The following is a 21,395-nucleotide window of genomic DNA, read 5'->3' as shown; positions in this document are numbered from 1 at the left end:
GTCCACCTATCGGAAGTGCAGCTAGAAAAAACTGACAATGTTATCACTAGTTACTACTGGATTAGGAAGTCAGACAACCCAACAAACACTGGTAAGAGGCTCAGGACAGATGGAAGGGCTTTTTTGAGCGTGCGAGTAGTGCATGCTGGAGCTCTGCCTACCAAGCTGAACCTCCTACTGCTGCTTTGTCACTGCTGCCAGGTGGCGGGGTCCTGGGGGTCCTGTATGTACCACCGGACACCACTTCAAGTACCACTGGTTGAGAAATACTGCCCTAGAACTACTGTTCTTGGTGGCCTCAGCACTGCTGTCAAAATGGCTCAACTATAGTTTCTGTAGGACAGTATTGTTGTTGGAATACTAACGTTCTCTTCCTGCTATTTAGGGCATTGTCTCTGTATATTGCCTGCTATACAGGGGCAATCTTTTCCTGCTATATACAGGGCATTTTCCACAAGCTATCAAGAGCTGACCTTACAATTGTACACTACTGGTAGAAAAACTCCTATCCCACCCTCCTATCCCAGAGTGTGGCACTGGGGGAATACTTACACCAGATTGAAGTTAGCGCTGCCATACGGTGCATGTTCCTCTGCAAACTAAGCCATACTGAACTTTGAACCCCACAATATACTGATTTCATTCTTCTACAGCTGCATGTCTTGTCTGTCATATGCCACACCCATGAAAAGGCACTGCTGTTGAAAAGCTCTGTATTGTTGCATGTTTGTAAACCTACGTAACTGGTAAACTGTGTCCCAGCGAAGTTAGTCATGAAGAAGAGCCCATTGAAATCAACAGGGGTTGGATGGGCCACAGCTGACTTTGTCTCATTGATTTCAGTGGTGTTGAATCAAGACTGACTTCCTTCAGATACAACCCAGCAAAATACTATATAGTAGATTATATAGACCTTCATTTACTGTAGTCCCCTGCCAGGATCATGACGTACACAATTTTATTCAGCAGGTAGCAGTAATGAAACTGATGGTGTGGATGGTTGTAGCGTACGGTGATGTCAGGTGCTCGATATAAAGTGTCCTTGTTTTTGACGGGTTTTTAAAATCCCTTGTTTGGATCCTCTTGGCATGATGAGTTTTTAAAAACGTGACACTCCTCCCTTCCCCCTATATTTTTATGTAGGGGCCAAGAGATGCAGAGAGTGACGACAATGACAAAGGTGACAAGAAAAACAAGGGCACGTTTGATGGTGATAAATTAGGTGACCTGAAGGAAGAGGTTGACGTAATGGACAAGGCCAATGGCTTGCCTGTACAAAATGGAATTGATGCTGATGCAAAGGATTTTAGGTATGTTTGTTCTTATTTGAGTTTCTGTACTTGTACTCTACTGTGCCAAGACAGAAATTTTTTAAGGGCAGGAGGTCTGGTCTAGGGGGTTGAGCCTCCATTTGCCTGAAGATAACATCCGAAGGTCGCCAGTTCGAGGCCACTGGCACCGTGCGACCTTGAAGCAGCTGACAAGCTGAGCCGAGCTGTTCCATCTGCTCTGAGCGTGGGAGGATGGAGGCCAGAATGTGCAACCAGATCAAGAAAGAAACACCTGAATGTTGTGGCTTCTTGAAAGATAGAAATCTTCTTTCAAATTGTAAAAATCCCTACTGGGATTTAAATAGCCTACCTATATAAACCACATTGAATAAAGTCTAAGGAGAAATCTGAGGACCAAGAAAGGCGGTATAGAAATACCTGCATTATTATTATTATTATTATTATTATTATTATTATTATTATTATTATTATTATTATTATTATTATTATTATTATTGGGACCCTGGTGAATTTGCTACAGAGCTTCTATGTAAGAAGAGTCTTGCTGGTTCAGGCTAAGGTTCCATTTAGTCCAGCTTCCTGTATCTCACAGTGGCTCACTAGTTCCTTTGGGAGCATATTAGACAACAAGATCCCTGTAAGCTGTTGCCACTCCCTTGCATTTAGCTTTCAGAGATAGCTATCTCTAAAGCCCTGAGTTTGCATGTACTTGTAGAACAAGGTTTTGGAGCCAGTGCCACAAAAAGGGGGGGGGGAGAAACAGGATTTCATTTGCAGGTCAGAAGTTTGTGAGCTGTGGGCTACATCCTAAGAAAGTTAGTTCCAGCTAACTTGGTATTGATTTTAAAGTTTTTAGTCAAGAATTCAGTTTCATAAGATGCATCTTAGTGGATTGGAATTGGAGGGAGCATCATGCCTGCATGAGAGGCTCTCATTCATGCAAGGGGAACTGATCTTTCACCTGCCTTCATTAACAACTGCAGGGTCCCTACACCACAACGCGTGCCATTTTTAGGGCGTCTCGACCCTCAGGATTGGCTTTTCGGGGATTGCAGCAGTTTGGGAAATCCCATTCCATGAGCAGAATGCTGCTTGTTGTTTGGGTCCAAACCAATTGCAAGGTCTTGACAAAGAGATCCTGTAGCGTCACTTCTTGATGAGTGAGGAAAGTGCACTTTTGCTTGGCACACAAGATGTCAAATCCAGTTCAATTACCAGGTCAGGAAAGATGCCTTGGAGGGGACAGTTTGGGGCATGTGAGAATTGTCTCCATAGCTGCATTACGCTTTGGAGGTGCTTCAAAGTATGATATAGATCCCCCCCTGTTTCCAAAGCACAGTGCAACTGTAGAGACATCCCCATGCCCTTGTCCCTGTTTCCAGGGTTCGGGGAAGGGAAGGCAGTCCTTGTGTGTTGCTTGTATGGATAGAAGAGGAGGGAATGCTTGTTTATGGCAGGTGAATTCGCTGGAAAATGTATGGGAGAAAAAGCAAGTTCTTATAAAGGTGGCTAGCTGTATGGATCTGTGCGGAGCGGGAAGTCCATTGATAACACAGGCCTACAAAATTGAGGGTCAGAAAAGTTTTCCCCAAACTTTATGGTGGTTTGATATGAATTTGGGGTGCCGATTCCAAAAATGGCATCCGTTTTGCCCTATCTTGTCTAGTTTTGGAGATATAGTATAGCCTCATTAGGAAGCTGCTTGAACCATTCACTAAAGAGGCTATGCCGTGTCTCCAAAACTAGACGTGATAGGGCAAAACGGTTGCCATTTTTGGAATCAGCACCCCAAATATACCCAGCAATTGGTGTAACGTTAAAGGAAGCAAAATGTGTGTTGGCCTGTAATGTATCAGGGAAAAAATTGGTAGTCTTTAAGAGAGAATATGATTCTAACCAGCAGACATGAGTACCAAGTTTCAAAACGCATTTTACTTAACTGCTTTAAGTGCCTTTGTACAGTCTTTCCCTCTGAGCATTGATGTGTGTTCTGGTGGTTTTTCTTTCCATTCAGTCGGACACCTGGGAACTGCCAGAACTCCGCAAATGATGTGGATCTTTTAGGGCCAAACCAGAATGGATCGGAGGGCTTAGCCCAGTTAGCTAGTACTAATGGTGCCAAGCCTGTGGAGGATTTCTCCAACATAGAGTCCCAGAGTGTTCCCCTGGACCCCATGGAACATGTTGGCATGGAGCCCCTTCAGTTTGATTACTCTGGCACTCAGGTACCTGTGGATTCAGCTGCAGCAACGGTGGGATTATTTGACTACAATTCTCAACAACAGGTAGATCTTACATGGATTATTATGGATGTCTTGCACTTTTTCTCCCTCCACACATAAATTTGCACATACATACTCATAAACCTGAAATATATCTCTGTACCGTATGACCTTTGCTTCTTGATCTTCAGCTGGATCTCTTCACCCCCCTCCCCTTTTTTGCCTTGACCTTTCCAACTATTCTAGGAACCTCAAAGGTTGACCCTTCTTTTGACATACAGGAGTATGTTAGGACCTAGGGCAGTCAACCATTTGTAGACATCCCAGTTGATGTGCTGGTTTGTAGATGATTGGTTGATTTTAAATTTGCATACAGATGCCTAGTTGCAAAGAAAAAGCAAACTTTGTTTTAAGCACTTATTTTAAAAATATGTGATCAATTAATTGAGCACATCTTTTTAGTTGCTTCATAAGGGTTCCTTTAAAATCTGGCAATCTAACCTACTAATCAGTTAAATGTTCCAGCCGTTCTCATGACAGCGTATCTCAGGGACTGCCTATAGTTACCTGAATTTGTCTGTTGAGATTTAGGGGGTAAGTGCTGCTCCACATGTTGTCACTTGCTGAGGCTTGGTTGCTGTGCTCACAGGACAGAGACTTCTCATTGATAGCCTCTAGGATCTATAATTCCTTTCAGAAGTTCCCCTCTCTTTCAGCTTTAAAATGGTTTTCAAGACCTGTTCATTAGAAAAACTGCTTTTTTCCCCCTTGGGGAACATATGTATCAAACTTGTTACTGTAGTAAGCCTTATTCAGATTCCAATACCAAACCAATACCAACTCTTATGAAGATTGATTGTGTGTTAGCATATACTCTAGTTGCCTTGGGACCTGCTGACAGAAGGTGGAGTGTAATTTTTTTTTTTAAAAAAGCAAATATCTGAGCTAGAAGTAGCATTCAAACTGGGTGTTCCTCACTTCAGTAAATGAACGTTAGCTTTGCATTGCTGACCAAAATCTCTAGGCAGATCTTCATACTGAGAACCAAGTTTGGATATATACTTATCTTATTACATACTTTCCCTTGCCTGTGTTCTCCATCTCATTCCGCTTCTTGTAGCATATTCTTGCACTTGTCCATTGTGCAAGCAATGGACAGCAACATTGCTGTGACAACAACCACAACTGCATTCGTTAAAGAGATAAATTCTAGGGGGTATACATTGAGATTTTTCTGAACTATGTTCTGATTTGCCACCAGAGTCCATCATGGTGGTTCTGAGACTGAGAAAAAGAGAGAGATGTGAAGTAATGTAGTATAAGTTTGAAATTTCTAAAGTGCCTTTAAATATGGAAAAACTATAAGCAAACTGTGATAAGAGTTGATCCCAACCACCATTGCCCTTGATGGTCATCTCCAAAAAAACTGGAAAATAATAGGTGACACAGCAGGAAATGGTTGCTTTTTTTTGACTGGGGGACCTTCCTGGCATGCAGGAGTGGGCTTCTTTCAGTGTGAGAAGTTGAGCAGTGCTGTCAGTTGGGTCTCTACTATCCCAGAATGCTCCAGGACATCAGAGTTGCATGGTCTTCTTTCCTGTCATGCACTGGGACATCACGACTGTGTGATACTTGTGTGCATTCTGGGATAGATGTTCAGCAGATGATGCCACTCCGGCATGTAGCCAGCTTTAAGAAGGACAGAATCCCACTCCTGCCCACCAATAAGTCCTCCAGCCCCCTTGCAATAGGGCAGATTTTTTGCCAATTTCACAGGCTGTTTCTGATTCACTGGGCCTTCCCCCGAAACTAAATATTACTGGTTTTAAGGGCTCAGGTGCTGCCCCCAAAAGAAAATCATAGCAGCTCTAGACAATGGTGATATTATGAAGATACCATCATCCTGAGTCGTATAATTGGACCCTCTTGCTCAGTTTAGTCTCTCCAGCTGTTTCTTGGTCCAACCCTTTGCATCTCCAGCTAGGACTGTGAAAAATTCCTGCCCGAAATGGAAGTGCCACTGTCAGCCGGTTCAGACAATTCCTATGTTGGTCGCTGATTTAAAATCAGTATCGGGCTGCTTCACCAGTTTCTACAATAAATATACAGTGGTGCCTCGCAAGACGAATGCCTCGCACAACGAAAAACTCGCAAGACGAAAGCGTTTTGCGATTTTTTGGTGACTCGCAAGACGAATTTTAATGACCCTGCTTCGCAAGATGATTTTTTTTTAGTGCTTCATGCCAGTTTATGCTCACATTCACCCTAAGGAGGGGGGGGGATCTTCATACCAGTTTATGCTCACATTCACCCTAAGGAAGGGGGGATCTTCATGCCGGTTTATGCTTCCATTCACCCTAAGGAAGGGGGGTTCTTCATGCCGGTTTATGCTCACATTCACCCTAAGGAAGGGGGAGGATCTTCATGCTGGTTTATGCTCACATTCACCCTAAGGAAGGGGGAGGATCTTCATGCCAGTTTATGCTCACATTCACCCTAGGGAGCGGGGGATCTTCATGCCAGTTTATGCTCACATTCACCCTAAGGAAGGGGGAGGATCTTCATGCCAGTTTATGCTCACATTCACCCTAAGGAAGGGGGAGGATCTTCATGCCAGTTTATGCTCACATTCACCCTAAGGAAGGGGGATGAAGACAGCAAAGAAAGTGATGTCAGTGATTGTGAGCAAATGAGCTTCATAAATTCTGACTCTAGCGATGATGAGTTCTTGGGTTTTCCAGAAAACTAGAGTACTCAAACCTTTAAGTCTCTCCATTTGTTAATGACAGTGATAATGGTTCTTAATGCCACTGTTGACTGCTGTTCACTTTACATGGAGCGAAAAATACGGTATGCCTTTAAAGAGCACTTAATAAACACTTTGTAAACCAAATTTGACTTTGTTCTGACTTTTTTTGCCCATAGGAACGCATTAATTAAATTTCAGTGCGTTCCTATGGGAAACCGCGCTTTGCAAGACGAAATTTTCGCAATACGAAACGACTCGCGGAACGAATTAATTTCGTCTTGCGAGGCACCACTGTATTTAGTTGTTGGGTGCTGCTGTCCAAGTTTCTGTGTATCCAGATCAGCAGAGATACACCCTTCCATAATCTCCAGGAGAACATTCTGACAACTGTTTCCGGTAAGTTTTTTCTTTCTGAAAGCTGTAACATGTCACTTTCCTCTTCATTTCACAGTTGTTCCAAAGACCGAATGCGCTTGCTGTTCAGCAGCTGACAGCAGCCCAGCAACAGCAATATGCATTGGCAGCTGCACATCAGCCACACATAGGTAAGTCTTTCTGTTCGATAGTCCGTGGAAACGCTTTTGACTTCCATTTGTTTTCAGCGTCTCTCCAGGCCACAGCAATGTAGCACTTGTTTGCTTTGAAAAGTGTAGCCCATGAGCAAATGCAATAATTTTTGGACTGGTAAGAACAGATATGTCAAAGATGGTGGTGTGTGTAACTCTGGCAAGCCCCCCCCTTTAGCCCACCTGTGTCTAGCAGTGATGATCCTCTTGCCCTCACTGAGAACATGCTTCCATAATGAGACCTTTTAATAAGTACTCATTTGCTCTGAGCTGGACACGAATTGGGCAGCTTGCAATTTTGAAGCAGGTTATACTTTATTCCAAAAAGCTTCCTTTTATCTGTTTTGAAGGCCTTTCTTTAATCAGTGATTTTCAACAGTTTTCATCTCTCGGCACACTGAGAAGGTGCTAAAATTGTCAAGGGACACCATCTGTTTTTCGACAGTTGATAAGGAACAAGGCTGGGGGCTCTTGTCCTCCAATGGCCTGACTACTAGTGACTCTCCCCCAAACTCCTTCTGCAGACCATTTGTGGCACAACAATGTGCCATGGCTCAGTGGTTGAAAATCACTGCCTTAAATGCGTTTAGCAGTTGATGAGCAATGCCCATTTTCCTCTTTCCCTGCTGTTGGTTCTCCCAACAAAACCAGTTGAACATTTTTCTTTATTCCTTCTACCTTTCTGTTTTCATCTCTGGTATCAAGGTACTAAAATGAGAGGGAGGTTAAAAAAAAAAAGCACCTATTAATCAAGGATATTTGATAGAAAGAAAAAGAAAAAAACACATCCTGGTATGAATCCAAGAATGGCAGGATCTAGTAGGTAAATTGGTGCTTGTTAGTTTTGACTCAGTCATTCAATGTAAATGAGGATCAGCTTCCTGTCTCCAAAGTTTCCCTTGTTTAATTGTGAACGATAAGATTTTCTGTGAGCCTCAATGTTAGCTTGATTTTTTTTTTCCTAGATTTTAGAAGCCTATTCAGCCTGCATTTCTCAGGATTTATATGCAGTGTTCCTAGTGCGGAGTCCCCTTGCTGCATGGCTGCTCTTTGATGTTTCTGGATGCACGGCAATGACCGTTGAATGTCATTGCCAGACTTCTGAGAAAGCTGAGCTCTGAGCTGCATGGAGCTTGCCTTCAGTGGCGTCTGAGCCATGTGGCCATGCAGCTTAAATGGAGTTGTGGTCACATGTCATCTTCTGATTTGAAATGTGGCTGTAGGGCTGTATAGTCTTTTCTTCACTCAGTCATGTGTTTTTCCATTTAATAATCCATGCATTCATTGGTCAGGGATCCAGAGAAGGGGTATTGCTTAAGAGATCTGTATCTGCCAACAGCCTTGTGTCCTGAGTCCTGCTAAAGAGACAAGCCTCTTTGTAAACTGCTCAACTGCTTGTCTCCTTTTGGAGTGGAAACTGCTTTTTAAAATAGCCTTGCAATAGATCTCATTGTGGTTTTGCCTCATCTGACTCTCTTTAGAATTCAGGCCACTGTGTCTATATATGTATCTTATCTGTCCTAGGGCTTGCTAGTCCTCCAGTTTAATTTTTCTGATTGATACACATTTGCTGTGTTCTGAATTCTTCTCAGGAAAAGGTTCAGACAGCAGCGAAACACTGTGCATGAACAATGCCCACTGCTTAATGGATGTGATTATAGTTGTATTCCTCTTCAAATTTTTGCTGCATCTAATTTTCAGGTTTCACTGGAAGGATGAAAAAGATTTTTTATCTTTAATTTCATGGCATTCTAAAATTGACTCGTGCCATTGTGTTAATGTTCTTTCCAAGAGTTGAAAATGAACATGTATCACTTATAGGGCAATCACTAGATTGATTTAATCGTAGTCAATTAATTGTAAGAGTTTTTCCTTGGTTGGCTAGATCTACATACATTTGTTAGTGAGAAAAATCAGTAGTTTCTAAAAAAAAGTATTTCCTCTGCTTTAAATGCATAATTGGATATACTGGAGGATATGCCTTTTTTTAAGACGGAGCTTGTCACCTACAGTTTTTATAGGTACCTGTGTTAAGTTATGATGGTCTGTTGACTTTAACAATATCTACCCCACCTTTCCTCCTGCAAGGCACCTTACAGTATAATAAATTACAATAAAGCAATAAAATGCAGTAACAATACAATAAAATAATAAAAAGCAATGAGCAACCACACGAACAAAGCAGATTTAGTCTAGCGGCGCCTTTTTAGTCAGTTGAAATTTGGACTGTAACCTAGTTGAAGAGACCTTGATCAATGAAATTGACAAACTTTCACAATCAATCAGTTAAATTTGTGCGTGGACATAAGCAGTTCTGAATCAAGAATCACGTTTTCTCTGTTGAGGTGCACATATTGGAATGTCATCTTAGATGAGATTTTCCCTCCTATGTGAGAGAAAAAAGTGACAATGCCTCTAAGATTGAATTTTTAAAAAATGTTTTAGATAAAATATGCTGCCTGAAGAATTGGACACCTTTTCGGTTGACCTAAAAGCATCTTTAATAGTTGAATTGTTTAATTGGATCCTGCAGCCCTAGTAAACATTTTAAAGTGTTCATCTGTATGATGAATCGGTTCAGTGTCCAAACCCTAGCTGTAGTCACCAGGTTTTTACAGCTCAACTCTTAGACTCTAAACTCTGTTTTCCTGTTTCGTCTTAGATCATTGACTCAGTGCCCAATCCTATCCAATTTTCCAGTGCCCGTGCTGCTGTGCCTATAGGGTATTGCTGCTTCCTGTGTTGGGGAGACAGTCTTGGAGGCCTCCTCAAGGTTTGGGAACATTTGTTTCCTTACCTCGGGGCTGCATTGTGGTTGTCCTGGTGCTGGAAATTTGGATAGGATTGGGCCTTCAGTCCCCAAATTACGCCTTAACGGTTTGATAGGGTTGCAGTTCTAGTCAAGTTTGTTTTTACTGACAGGTATGTTTTCAGCAGGTTTAGCTCCTGCTGCCTTTGTGCCCAATCCATACATCATCAGCGCTGCTCCGCCAGGAACGGACCCCTACGCAGCAGGCCTCGCGGCGGCCGCAACATTAGGTGAGATGCTTGCTGGGATCTATCCTTGAAATGCATTTTAAGACTGGACGCAGAAGGATCTCAATGAATTGGATCTGAAGTTGGGGCGGGGGGGGGGAGAGATGCGTCACACCTGGAGTCTTATAGGCCGCCTGAGCATTTTGTGTGAAAAGTAATCTGCTTGTGAAATGCTTTTCTTTATATTTACTACAGCACTGAAATATCACTTCAGCTTTTGCAGACCTACACTGTTGGCCTTTGATTTCCCACTAAGGTTCTTTGGATCCAGCCCATGCTATCCTGGGGATTGTGTCTCAACCAGCTCATCCTTCCATCTTAGGCCTCTTTATTTTATTTACATGTCACTTGAGCCCCTTTTTACAGCTTTAGCTGCTGAAATTGTAGCGGGATTGATTTAGTAACAGGTGAAGCACCAAGGGCTTTGGCAGCTGGGGTTAACTCTTCCCTTCCTCCATTCCCCTGGGATCTCACTGCACAGTGTTGCACTTCTTTGTTGAGGAAGTATCCCCTTTCAAAAAAAAAAAAAAGGAATCTCAGCTGAATGCTAGGACACATGTAACATTGTTGAAACATGTGCTAGATTGTATATGTTTTACCTTACAGAACTTCCTTTGTCAAGGTCAGTCTCCAGAAGGAAACTTCTACATGCTATGTTGTAACCACAGAGGAATATCTTACAAATTGAGGTTAAAAAGGCTGGTGATAACATAGTGAAGGGGTGCCTTTAACTGCTTTTAAGAAACTGGGGAACTGGGATTTATTTACTAAGCCAAGATGGATATAAACGGCTTATAATTAGAAATCCACACAAAGACACAATATAATTCAGGACACGTTGGTGTATTTATGGTAGGTCCCTCGAGTCCGTTTAATGCTCTGGTGCTACTTCACAGTTTTAAATGGGCTTTAGTTGTATTGTTGGAGTGTTTGTATTAGATCTAATTTTGTGGTGATGTAAAAGTGTTTGGGAGCAGCCAAGTGGGTGGATCTTATATGTGCCGAAAGGCAAAATATAAATCCGCTCTGATGTGAAATTCTTTCTGCTTATCATAAACATGGCTCCATCTTAAACTAACTCCATGTTAACTGCAATTAAGGCTAACTGTAATTAAAAAACAAAAATAGCAGTTTCGGATCTAGTTTAGGAGGACTCTCTGGTTAACAATGATCCATAATTAAGTATATAGCCAGGATATTAATGGCAGTTAAGGTGAGTGGAGAGAATTTGTGCTGGAGAGGGAATGACGGAAAGGAGCTTCTGATCCCCACAACCTGCCCTGGTCCATAAATAGTCAGGGCTTTGATGTTGGCTCTCCAGTTGCCTGCAGTCTTTTCTCTGGTCTCAGAAACGGTACCATTGCAGGTGCGTTCTCAGCCATAGTTTTCATTGGTTTGTCTGGTCACATTTGGCAAGTCAGCAGTTAAAATCTAAAGATGGCAGCATGAATGCATATTCTGTAACAAAAAAAGGATGACCCAGTTGTTTTTAAAAAAAAAAAAATTGTTCACTCCCTTTTCCTGTGCTTGGTTGAGGCAGTGGAACAGATTGCCAGTTCAGAGCCCTAGGTACATGTGGGTTCATCCAGAACTGAGATGTAGTGACTGACTGGAGCTCAGCCCATTTTTTACAGGACTAAAATAAGTGGCACTTACGTTGAGGCCTATGCAGGAAATTGCATGAAAAGGGGGCAGTCACCTGGCTATGTAGACACCAGTGTAGCACTAGCAAGACCTGGGCCCAACCCAGCCAAACAGGCCATTCTTTTTGTATTCTTAGCCCCCACATGTCTAGCAATGATGATGCTCTTGCCCTCACTGAGAACTTTGTTCTATAATGAGAGCTTTCTGTATGTACTCATTTGCTCTGAGCCAGACATGAACTGGGCATCTTGCAGTTTTAAAGGATGTACCAGTGAAGAATTTTGACTCTCGATGCATTCCTTGAAGCTCCTGCACCTGGTGGCTGATTTGCAGTGCCCATGTTCCTCTTCCCCTCCTGCTGATATTGGTACACAAATGCTGCTACAGCTGTCTAGAAAAGGGAGTGGCATGCAAATTGCTCCAGTGATGTTTAGACATGCCCCGATTGGCGGCTGATATTGCGACTTGTGTGGCGTCTGGATGACACAGCTTCAGGTTCTGCAAAACGAGCTGACCTGAGATGCACTAAACTAGGCCGTTTTGATTTGGTTTCCAAAGTCATGAGTATTTCAGAGGGTGTGGCCGATCATCTAACTAATCTTTTTACAATGTCATCACAATCTCTATATAGAAAATGTGACTTAAATAGCTAGAATGTTGGCTCTGGATCTTGGAAGCTCAGGTTCAACATCTGCTTATCTGTAAAACTCACTGGTTTTACTCTTAAGTGTCTGCGAATCTTGGATTTTGACCAGGAAGAGCTGGGTTCACATCTGTCATGATCCCCTGCCCAGAAGTTGACCCTGAGGAGTGGGTGACTGCTGGGGCCAAAGAACCAGCCTTGGACCCTGTCGTCAAACCAGGCATGGTCAGGAGACCTCCAAGCTTAGAGATGGCTTGAGATGCCAGTGCCAGCACCCCTTGAGCCACAGCTCCTTGAGACCAACTGTGCCAATGCCTAGGAACCTGTGCTTGCTTCATTTAGCCCCCACAAGTGGCAGGAAGAGTGCTGTGGGTGAAGGAGGCATGCAAGACTCCCAGCCAAAGGGCTGTCCCTTTTAGAAATATCTTCTTTCTCCAGGCAGGGAGGCAGAGCCTCGGAGGGGTAGTCTAGACCTGATGACATTTTACATTTCTCCTCTGGCTCTTGTAGGAATACATTGCTGGTGCCAAGTTCTCCAGTGCAGCCATAACTTGCCCCACCTTGTGGGCATCTGCTTGGGGGACAGAGGGAGGATCCTTACTTTGCTCCAGCATTTACCAAATGACCTTAGGTTGGTTTCTGACTCTCAACCTAACCCACCTCACTGGGCTGTTGTGAAGGTGGAAGGCATGCAGGCCATTGATTCTGCTCTGAGCTCCTAAGGAGAAGGGCAGGATTAAAATGTAGTAATTGAAGTGATGATTATGCATGGTGTGGCATTGGCTTAGACTCACCTGTACAGAAAAGAGCAGAATAGGTTTGCCTTCTATTGTCGCCAACAGTCCACTGAATTATCAATTCCTGCTTTAGAAACTGTCCAACCCAGTATCCTCAAATTCATAGTATTTCCTTTTCATCCCAGTAAACAAACCTTAATGCTCTGCTCGGTAACAGACACTTAATTAGGGACAGTTAAAGCCCCAATCAAACATGCAGTTAGGCTGACCAAACAGCCATCACACTTCATTTAGCCAGCCACAAGGCAGGGTGTGTTGCTAAGCACCAGAATGGTTTTAAAATTGTACTTTAAGAAAAGAAGATTGATTTAAAAATCAAGGTTCCCATTTGGAGTGCAAATGCCAAATTTAAAATATTTCATTCTGTTTGCTTGACATGAACCAAGGTGCTGTAATGCTTATAACTTCAGTCTGGAGCCTTAATGGTATGTAGGAGAGTAACTCGTACAACATTTAATAACAGTGACTGTGCTGTCACAGTTTTTCAGTGTGTCTTCTTTCTCTATACTTGGAAAAGGCCATTTGCTTATAAGATAAATGCTCAAAACTTTCCAGAGTCAAGAAGAAAAGGGTTGGAGTGGTTGGTGATCAGTCTCAAATATTCATTATCTAAGAACTGAACAAATAGCAGGACTTGTTATAGAGGGTATATGTTTCTCCACCCTTACATGCTTTCATTCAGCTATGCCTTCTGAAGATCTCTTGCTCCCTCTGAATGACTCAGTCATGTCTCCTTGATGCCCCTTATGCCAGAGAACTGCTTCCTGGAACACCTACATGAAGCTTCCTCTCTTACTTTCTTCAGATCCTTCCTCAAAACCCCACTTGTTTTGTAAAACCTTTGGCACGGCTCCCTAGACCCCACACCTTAACCTACTGTGCCTGTCTTAAGTATTTGTGACTGAAATAACGCACATCTTTTTTTCCCTGAGTAGTTTTCTCTCTGCTTAATTATAGACTTTAAACCCCACAGGATTGGGGGCCTATCTTCTAGTATGAGGGTTCTCACTTCCCCCCTGCCATGGACCCCCTGATCTGTGGTGGAGGGCACTGTGACCCACCACCTTTTCTGGCACTAGGCCTCAGAAGGCCTCTGGAAGCAACCAGAAGTCACTTTCATGAAACTGGAAGCAAGCTGAAAGTGACTTTCTGGCTGCTTCTGGAGGCCTGCAGAGGCCCAGTGAGATCCTCAGTTGGCTCCAATTTGGAGCCAATCAGATGCAAAGACAGGAGGACCGGGACCCACTGGACATCAGCGTGCAACCCACCAAGTGGGTCACAACTCAGTTTGAGAAACCCTTCTCTAGTACTTGGTCAGTGTAATAGGTGGTGCTACATAATTAGTATAGATGAGATTCAGGATGGCATCCTGAACCAGAGTCTGGATCGTATTCCCTAGGGTGATGACTTGAACCTGGCCTCTGATAATAGACATAATGCATGATCTGTTGTGTAATCTTTTTCTCACATTATTTGTTCATTCAGTGAAAGGGCATTTTTTTGTGCAGTGTGTTTTCTTAGATGTCTTGGGTTTTAATAGGCTAGATTTCATTTACTGAGCTTCTCTTTTTATTAAATCCAAACAAGTTATTTTTTTCCACACATGCACGCTCCACAAAATATGGGGGGAGGGAGAATCTTTTGTGGAAAACAAGTCGCTTCATATAATGAACTTTAAAGAGAAAGCAAGCAGTGAGGACCTGCCGCTTTTTCAGTACCTGCAAGAGCAGCAGTGTTTATAAATATGTGGATGCTGAAATGTCACCAGGCAGCTGTTTCCTTTTGAGCAGGCAGTAACAAAGGAATGATACCAAGCCCTACTGTCCAGTATGTCCAAAAAGGCTCTGGGAACAGAATTGGGAGCCAAGCCAGTCTGCACACCGAGAGAAAGAGAGAAAAGGGCCTTCAAAAAATTCTATGAAGAAGACATCATGAAACATAAGCTTCAAGCATAAGAATCTTCTGTCATATGGATTGGAGAGGGCCACTCATTGGCAGGTATCCACTTGTGATACTTATGAGTGGAAACCAGCCAGGGCAAAGGAGGTTCTCTTTTCCATCTTCAGCAGATGCTGCTCTCGTGGCTAGCCACAGTGGACTCTCGTAAGAAGGGAAGATTTGACTTGTTGGCTCATTTTTCTGTACCACCTTTCAAATCAAGGCTGCAATCCTATACACACTTTCCTAGGAGTAAGCCTTGTTGAGTACACTGGAACTTGCTTCTGAGTAAATATGCATAGGATTGCACAGTAAGGGTTCTCTGTGTGGGTTGCACATGATCTAAAAGCAGAAAATCACCTTAAAGAAAACTATTTTGGGGGGGGATAATAGACAATGAAGTAACTGAATCAAAGCCACAGCGTTAACAAAAAGGGGTTTAAAAACTCATCACTAACTCTTCCAAATTCAAACACATTCATCAGTTGATTCTTTCAGTTGATTCTGATCAGTTGATATCTTTCCAGCACTAGGTGAAGGCCTGTTAATCCTGGTGGAACCAAAAGACCTGAATTCACCTAGTACTGGAAAGATAGTAACATCTTTGTGCCAGGAAAGCCTCGTCGAGGAGAGGAGTATTAAGATTACACAGTGGGGCATCCTCCCCAGAATGCCTCCACTCTAGTGTCCCCCACCTTGCATCAGATGACAGGCACCTGGAGGAGGGTCTCCGAAGTTGGCCTTGGTACATAGGGTTGTTGATATGGGAGACGGTTGTTATGGGAATCCTGCAGGAGTCCAGTTCCTAAACTGCGTAGGACTTTCAAGGGTAAGCATGTGTGCTTTGAGAGAAAAGGAACTAGAAGATGATTTTTTGTCTCCCGCACTATAAGTGAGGAAGTGCTTTCCAGCTGGGCAGGGGGTTGTAAAAAATTTTCTTGTGGTTGGGAGGTGCAAGGTTGGCAGTAAGAACCAAATTCCCTTTCCATCTTCAGCAGACATTCAGGTTGAGATGGTGTCTCTTTAGTGACAGAACTATAGAAAAGCATCGCAGAGAGATGACATATCCTTAGTCATAATCCAGTCGACCAAAGGTCAGTTTATATGAGAGGCTGGGTGGTCAGAAGCAGTTTATATAAGAAAAAAAAAAATTTCTGCATGGGAATGGGCTATGAAGAGTTCTTATAATAGGGCGGGGGGACAAAGTTTATTTAGACTTCTCTCATGCCGGAGGAGCAAGACCAGTAAGCTAGTCTAAAACTGGAGAATATGGGCTCACATCCAAAGATAGTTAGGCGCAACTAAATCCCATTGAAATCAGTGACACAGGTTAGTCTTGATGAGTTTTAAATCCTGTTAATTTCAGCAGGACTTGATCATTGCTTGCCTTCTTTGGGTTCAGCCCATGCTGCCAAGTCAAGCCTGGGCTTTGTCAGACTCTGGTTTGCAATAGGAAACGTGAAGACCTCTCAAAGTCTGAAGGGGGGAAAGTGCATGACCTGGGAAAGGTTAGGTAGATCTGAACAGGAGCGCCTTACTTAAATGGTGAGCCTCTGGCTGGGTATCCAAATCTTTGGGAAAATGCCTTTAGCAGATGCTGACAGTGAATGATATTCTTAAAGACATGTGTGTTCTTTTGTGTGCCTAAAATGAGAAACTTCGGGAAAACAGGGCTGTCTGCCTTTACCGTTTCTCTCCCCTCCCCACGATTGACAGTAGGCACAAGAACCACTCACCAGTTCTTTGTTCAGGAAACCCACACTTCCCACCTCTTAATCTGCTGCTAAGGGTTAAATTTAAAGCTGTGGCTCTGTTACTCGGCCAGCAAAAGCTAACCTCTATCCTCAATTGGTATTGTAGGGCCTGCCGTTGTGCCTCATCAGTACTATGGAGTTGCTCCGTGGGGCGTATATCCTGCCAGTCTCTTCCAACAGCAAGCCGCTGCCGCAGCGGCCGCCACAAATTCATCAAATCAGCAGACCACTCAGCAGACCCAGCAAGGGCAGCCGCAGGTAACCAGCAGCATGCTTTGTACCTCTACTTGAATTTGTTTGGGTTTTTAAAGACACGGCCCTCTTACTACATTGGAATTTCTGCAAAAGCAGCTTATAAATACAGGCACCCCCCAGAATCTGTGGGGGTTATGATCCTGCCTTCCTGCAGATCCTGGAAACCATGGATAAGATGGAACCTTGTCTTCATGCCCCCCACACCCATTACCTTTGTTTATATTCATCATGTTTTTGCTTTGCGTGAGCGTATCTTGCTTTAACGAAACTCTGTAAACAGAGTGGAAGGCAAGCAGGCAGGCAGCCTGCATGCTAGAGTGGAGACTAAGAGTGATGGTTAACACGAAGCAGGAAGTTAACATTTGCTCTTAGTTTCCCTTCTTGCCTGCATGCTGCCTGCCTGTTTGTCTTGCTGTAGCTTTCTGCTTATAGCAGGGGTGTCAAGCTTGTAGTTCCACATAGTGGGCTGAATAGCATTCGTGGCACCTGTCATTAAGCAAACGATGGCCATAAATAAGCACTTTGTTCTCACAAAGAAACTCATTAGCTGCAAATGGTGGAAAAACTTGTAAATCTTGAACATATTTTCAAGATATGGGGAAGCCAATTATCATGCAGGCTGGCCTTTCAGCTGCTGGCAGGTGTTCTGCAAAGTGGCACCTCGGCAGAAGTGGCATTGTTGAAGGTTTGACCCACGTGTTAACTGAGCTCTCCCAGCACCTCAGCAGTGTACCCCCCTCTTTGTCTGTCCCTTACCCCATAAGGGACATTGGGCTGTCCTTGCCTTCTGAGTCTTCTTCCCGTCTCTCCCTCCCAGAGCCTGAGCAGAAGCAAAGCTACTGAAAGGGCAGTGCTGGGACAGCCCAATTATCGTGGCGGCTAGCTAAAGAGTTTCTGGGGGCCGCATCCAGCCTATGGGCCTTATGTTTGACACCCCTGGCTTTTTGTATTTGGTTAAAGCAAGATACAGTCACACTAAGCGATAACATGAAGGTAATGGATGCGGTGATCAGCGAATAATTGGATCAGCAGATACCGGACCCTAAGTACCTGGGGATGGCTATAGCTGCTGAAATGGGGAAGTGGAATTATTGCCTGTTGGTTAGAGAGCTGATGTTAGCATAGTGACTAACAGTGAAAGCCTGTGCGTGTCTGTCTGCTCAGCAGACATGCTGAGTTTAACTGTATCCAGTGGAAATGGCTCCCAGTTAAATGTGTGTAGAACTGCAGCCTGGCAGTGCAGTTCTAGGTGTATCTGCTCAGAAGTCAGTGCCATTGAGTTCAACAAGACTTACTCCCAGGTATGTGTGTGTGTAGGTTTGCAACCTAAGAGACTAAGCTGTGAATCTCCTAGTTTTGGCTTCGCCTTTGCCATATGCTCTAGGTGGCGTTGAAGAAGCCACTCCCTGCCTGCAATATGGGGGTGGTGGTGCTTGCTTACCTTGCAGGGTTGTAAAAGCCACATCAAGGTAAAAAAATGAAAAGTGCCTTGCTGTGTTAGATCTTGAGTGTTACTGGCTTGATATTAAGCATAGTCCTGAAAAGGTGCCATTGCTGTGTCCTTGGCTCCTCTTCATAACTTGGACCAGTTGGGGAGGATCATTTGTTTTGTTTGTTGCAGTATTAACATGTCACCTTTCTAGCCAGAAAGGCACTCTAGGCCACTTGCAGCAAAGATTAAAAATAATCACAGATGCTTTAAAAACTGACCCCTTCAAACATGCACATTTTAAAGCAACAAACCAACCATCAGAAAAGTGCAGTGGATCCTTTTGAAAAAACAATTTCCAGTACAAGGCACTGGCTTCAACAGATTGTATGCCTTGGGAGCAATTAACCTCCTTCAAAAGTGTCAGTGTTGTTTAGTGAGCTCATGAGAGATGCCCTAGCTAGCACAGCTGTTGGGCTTTTTGTTAGTGATGGTCAGTTGTCTGCATTGTTGTGGCCATCTGTAAAAGTGCAAGGTATGGTTTTAGTTGTCAGACTGCCGAGACCAAAGTGGATAAACAGGAAAAGGTTGAGGCACATTCTAAGGTTGAAAGGTTTGAAATGCTCTTCTCAAAGACCAGCTCACCAATGACACTGCTTTGAGGCAGTCATCTACTACAGTGGGAGGAAGACACCCACTTCCTCCTTTTTCCTGGATTTGACCAGGAAATGTCTCCACACAAAGAGACTGAAACTACTATCCATGTTTCATCTAAGGCAGTGGTCTCCAAACCATGGCCCAGGTTCCACCAGAATAATCATTTGCAGCCCGGCAGAGGTGAAACTTTTCCATTCCTGCAGCCATCTTTGTGCTGGGTCATTGCAGAGCCTCTGAAGAACGGAGCAGAACGCAACCCTAAGAGGCTCTGTACCTCGATTTCCTAGGTAATCTGCTCCCTGGCATGAGACTCTGCACTGATCTGGTGCTAAGAAATGTGGCTGTGGGGCAGACGGTAAGGCTTTACCACTGCTGTGCCATGTAGTACCTAGAATAAATATTCCAGTGCACTGGATCTGGCCCATGGGCTGGAGTTTGTAGGCTCCTGATCTAGGGGAAGAAACCAAACTTTTTGAGTTGGCGTCAGCAGGACAGAGTAAGATCAGCCATTGTTATGCTCTGGTGACATGACAAGAAGCAGGGGGCTTCAGTCACAGAAGGACCGATTCAAGTTCAGTAGTGGGGGAAGTCTTCCAAAACCAGTTCAACAACTTAGAATGGGTTTGTAAGCTTGGAGCCCTTTTATAAGATGTGGTGATAGTACTAAAGTATGCACGAGACTCAACAACAGTGATTGCATTATAGGAACAAAGAAGTGTAAAATTCCAGTGTCAATATGTACAGGTTGAGCATCCCTAATCTGGAAATTTTGAAATGCTCCAAAATCTGAAGCTTTTTGAGTGCCAACATGATGCCGCATCCTGCTGTACGTGTAGATGCAGGGTGGCCAGCTGCTTCGTGTTTTCCCAAGCTTTAACAGCAGTGCTGTAGTTGCCCACTAGAGGGCAACGCTCCACCACCAAGCAGAACAGTGGACGTATAATTGTGCCTGGCAACCTCCCCACAAGTGGCACCCAGGAAGTTAAGCTTTGGGAAGAAGGAAAAGCAGCAGGTGTAGGAGGGGATCCTTTCCTGACCAGAGGGCAGTTGGTAGGTAGGCGGATGATTTGCCTTGGCTTGCCCAATTCAGGGGAGGCAACCTGTCTTTATTGGGAGTGGGCAGGAGAAGCAGACTTGCTAACTCTGCTGGTAGGATTGCTCTGCACCCTTTGCTCCCCTCCCTTGGTGCCTTCGATGCCTGTTTGTGCTGTATGTGCAAATATTCCAAAATTAAGAAAAAATTAAATGCAAAACACTTCTGGTCCAAGCATTCAGGTAATGGATACTCGACCTGTATTTGCCACTTGTGAGTGTTGAGTTGACAAGGCAGTTTCCTTTTCCTTCTTATAGAGGCAAGGACGCACCTATTGCAGGTCTTCAATAGTAGCATCAGCGTGTGGTGTGTACACGTCAGGTCACAGAAGCTGACAAATGGCATAGGAGTATAGGCACTCTAGTGTAGGGAGAGCAAAGTGCTGATGTGTGTGAAATTAAGAAGCCAGAATGACACTCAACCCAGGAGATGTTCTGGCTAATGGATGATACTGTATACTACAGTCAGCAGAATAGGCTATGGTCTGGATGTGGCTGGGGGAACACCTTGATAACAGCTGCTTATGGCTTATAGTAAGCCCGGGACATAATTCCAACTCTTATCCAGTGTAATGAAAAGATGTTCTGTCTTGCCTTCGGATGTTGCCCTCAAAGGTCTAGCCATGATGACACCCTTGCCCTCACTGAGAACACTGTTCGGTAATGAGAAATTTACTAGTACTCATGTTCTGAGCTGGACCTTTTGTAGGGAGGACAAAAAAAAGTTGCTTTTAAGGTTAGGAGTAGTCATTTCTTCCTTTGCCTCTTAGAGATGTTGTATGCTCCTAACTGTCTCATATTTGGGAGGTGTCATTTACAGAAAAGTGTGTTTTGTCATTTTGTGTCTCCAAGGTTCTTCGTGGAGGAGCCAGCCAGCGCCCTTTAACACCAAATCAGAATCAACAGGGCCAGCAAACTGATCCATTGGTGGCTGCAGCAGCAGTAAACTCGGCTCTTGCTTTTGGGCAAGGACTGGCAGCAGGGATGCCAGGTGAGCACTTCTGTTCCCTGATGTTTACTGCAGATTCCCCCCCCCCCCGATCCACTCTAGTAGGTTGTTGCCAACACTGTCGCATAGCCTTCTTTCTGCTGAGTTTGATGACTTTTGTGCTGTGACAGTATGGGAAGCTTGCACAAAAAACCCCAACTGCTGCATAATAAAAGTTTTTTGCACCTTCATAAGCTAACTTTGACATTCAAGGATTGGCTTTAGAATCCAATTGCTCTGCCCTGTGTCTTTGCAGTTTACCGCATGGCTTATTGTTTGCACCCTCTTAAGATATCCAGCGTGAAAAGTTTGCTCAAATGTCAGTGGTTTGAA

The 21,395-nt window shown here is 43.9% G+C and overlaps 1 protein-coding gene and 3 non-coding genes across 11 annotated transcripts in view; all 4 read left to right on the top strand.

Moving 5' to 3' along the window:
* PUM1 (pumilio RNA binding family member 1) overlaps positions 1-21,395 on the top strand; it is an 86,943-nt gene that overhangs the window by 44,152 nt on the left and 21,396 nt on the right. For 4 of the 8 annotated variants that reach the window (XM_066638288.1, XM_066638282.1, XM_066638283.1 and 1 more), the window contains exons 6-11: positions 1,144-1,310; positions 3,307-3,577; positions 6,715-6,808; positions 9,752-9,868; positions 16,748-16,899; positions 20,927-21,065. In XM_066638288.1, coding sequence (XP_066494385.1) covers positions 1,144-1,310; positions 3,307-3,577; positions 6,715-6,808; positions 9,752-9,868; positions 16,748-16,899; positions 20,927-21,065 — 940 coding nt within the window. The remainder of the gene's footprint in view (positions 1-1,143; positions 1,311-3,306; positions 3,578-6,714; positions 6,809-9,751; positions 9,869-16,747; positions 16,900-20,926; positions 21,066-21,395) is intronic. The other 4 variants (XM_066638287.1, XM_066638285.1, XM_066638286.1 and 1 more) reach the window with 2 other exon arrangements.
* Positions 7,018-7,104, top strand: LOC136661857 (small nucleolar RNA SNORD103/SNORD85). Its single transcript, XR_010794956.1, has one exon. It is a non-coding gene; the product is annotated as a small nucleolar RNA SNORD103/SNORD85 (small nucleolar RNA).
* LOC136661855 (small nucleolar RNA SNORD103/SNORD85) lies at positions 11,656-11,742 on the top strand. The gene has a single exon (XR_010794955.1). It is a non-coding gene; the product is annotated as a small nucleolar RNA SNORD103/SNORD85 (small nucleolar RNA).
* LOC136661854 (small nucleolar RNA SNORD103/SNORD85) lies at positions 20,691-20,773 on the top strand. The gene has a single exon (XR_010794954.1). It is a non-coding gene; the product is annotated as a small nucleolar RNA SNORD103/SNORD85 (small nucleolar RNA).

Source organism: Tiliqua scincoides, chromosome 10 (genome assembly GCF_035046505.1).
Source record: "Tiliqua scincoides isolate rTilSci1 chromosome 10, rTilSci1.hap2, whole genome shotgun sequence".
Lineage (NCBI taxonomy): Eukaryota > Metazoa > Chordata > Lepidosauria > Squamata > Scincidae > Tiliqua > Tiliqua scincoides.
This window is presented reverse-complemented; position numbering and strand designations above follow the sequence as displayed.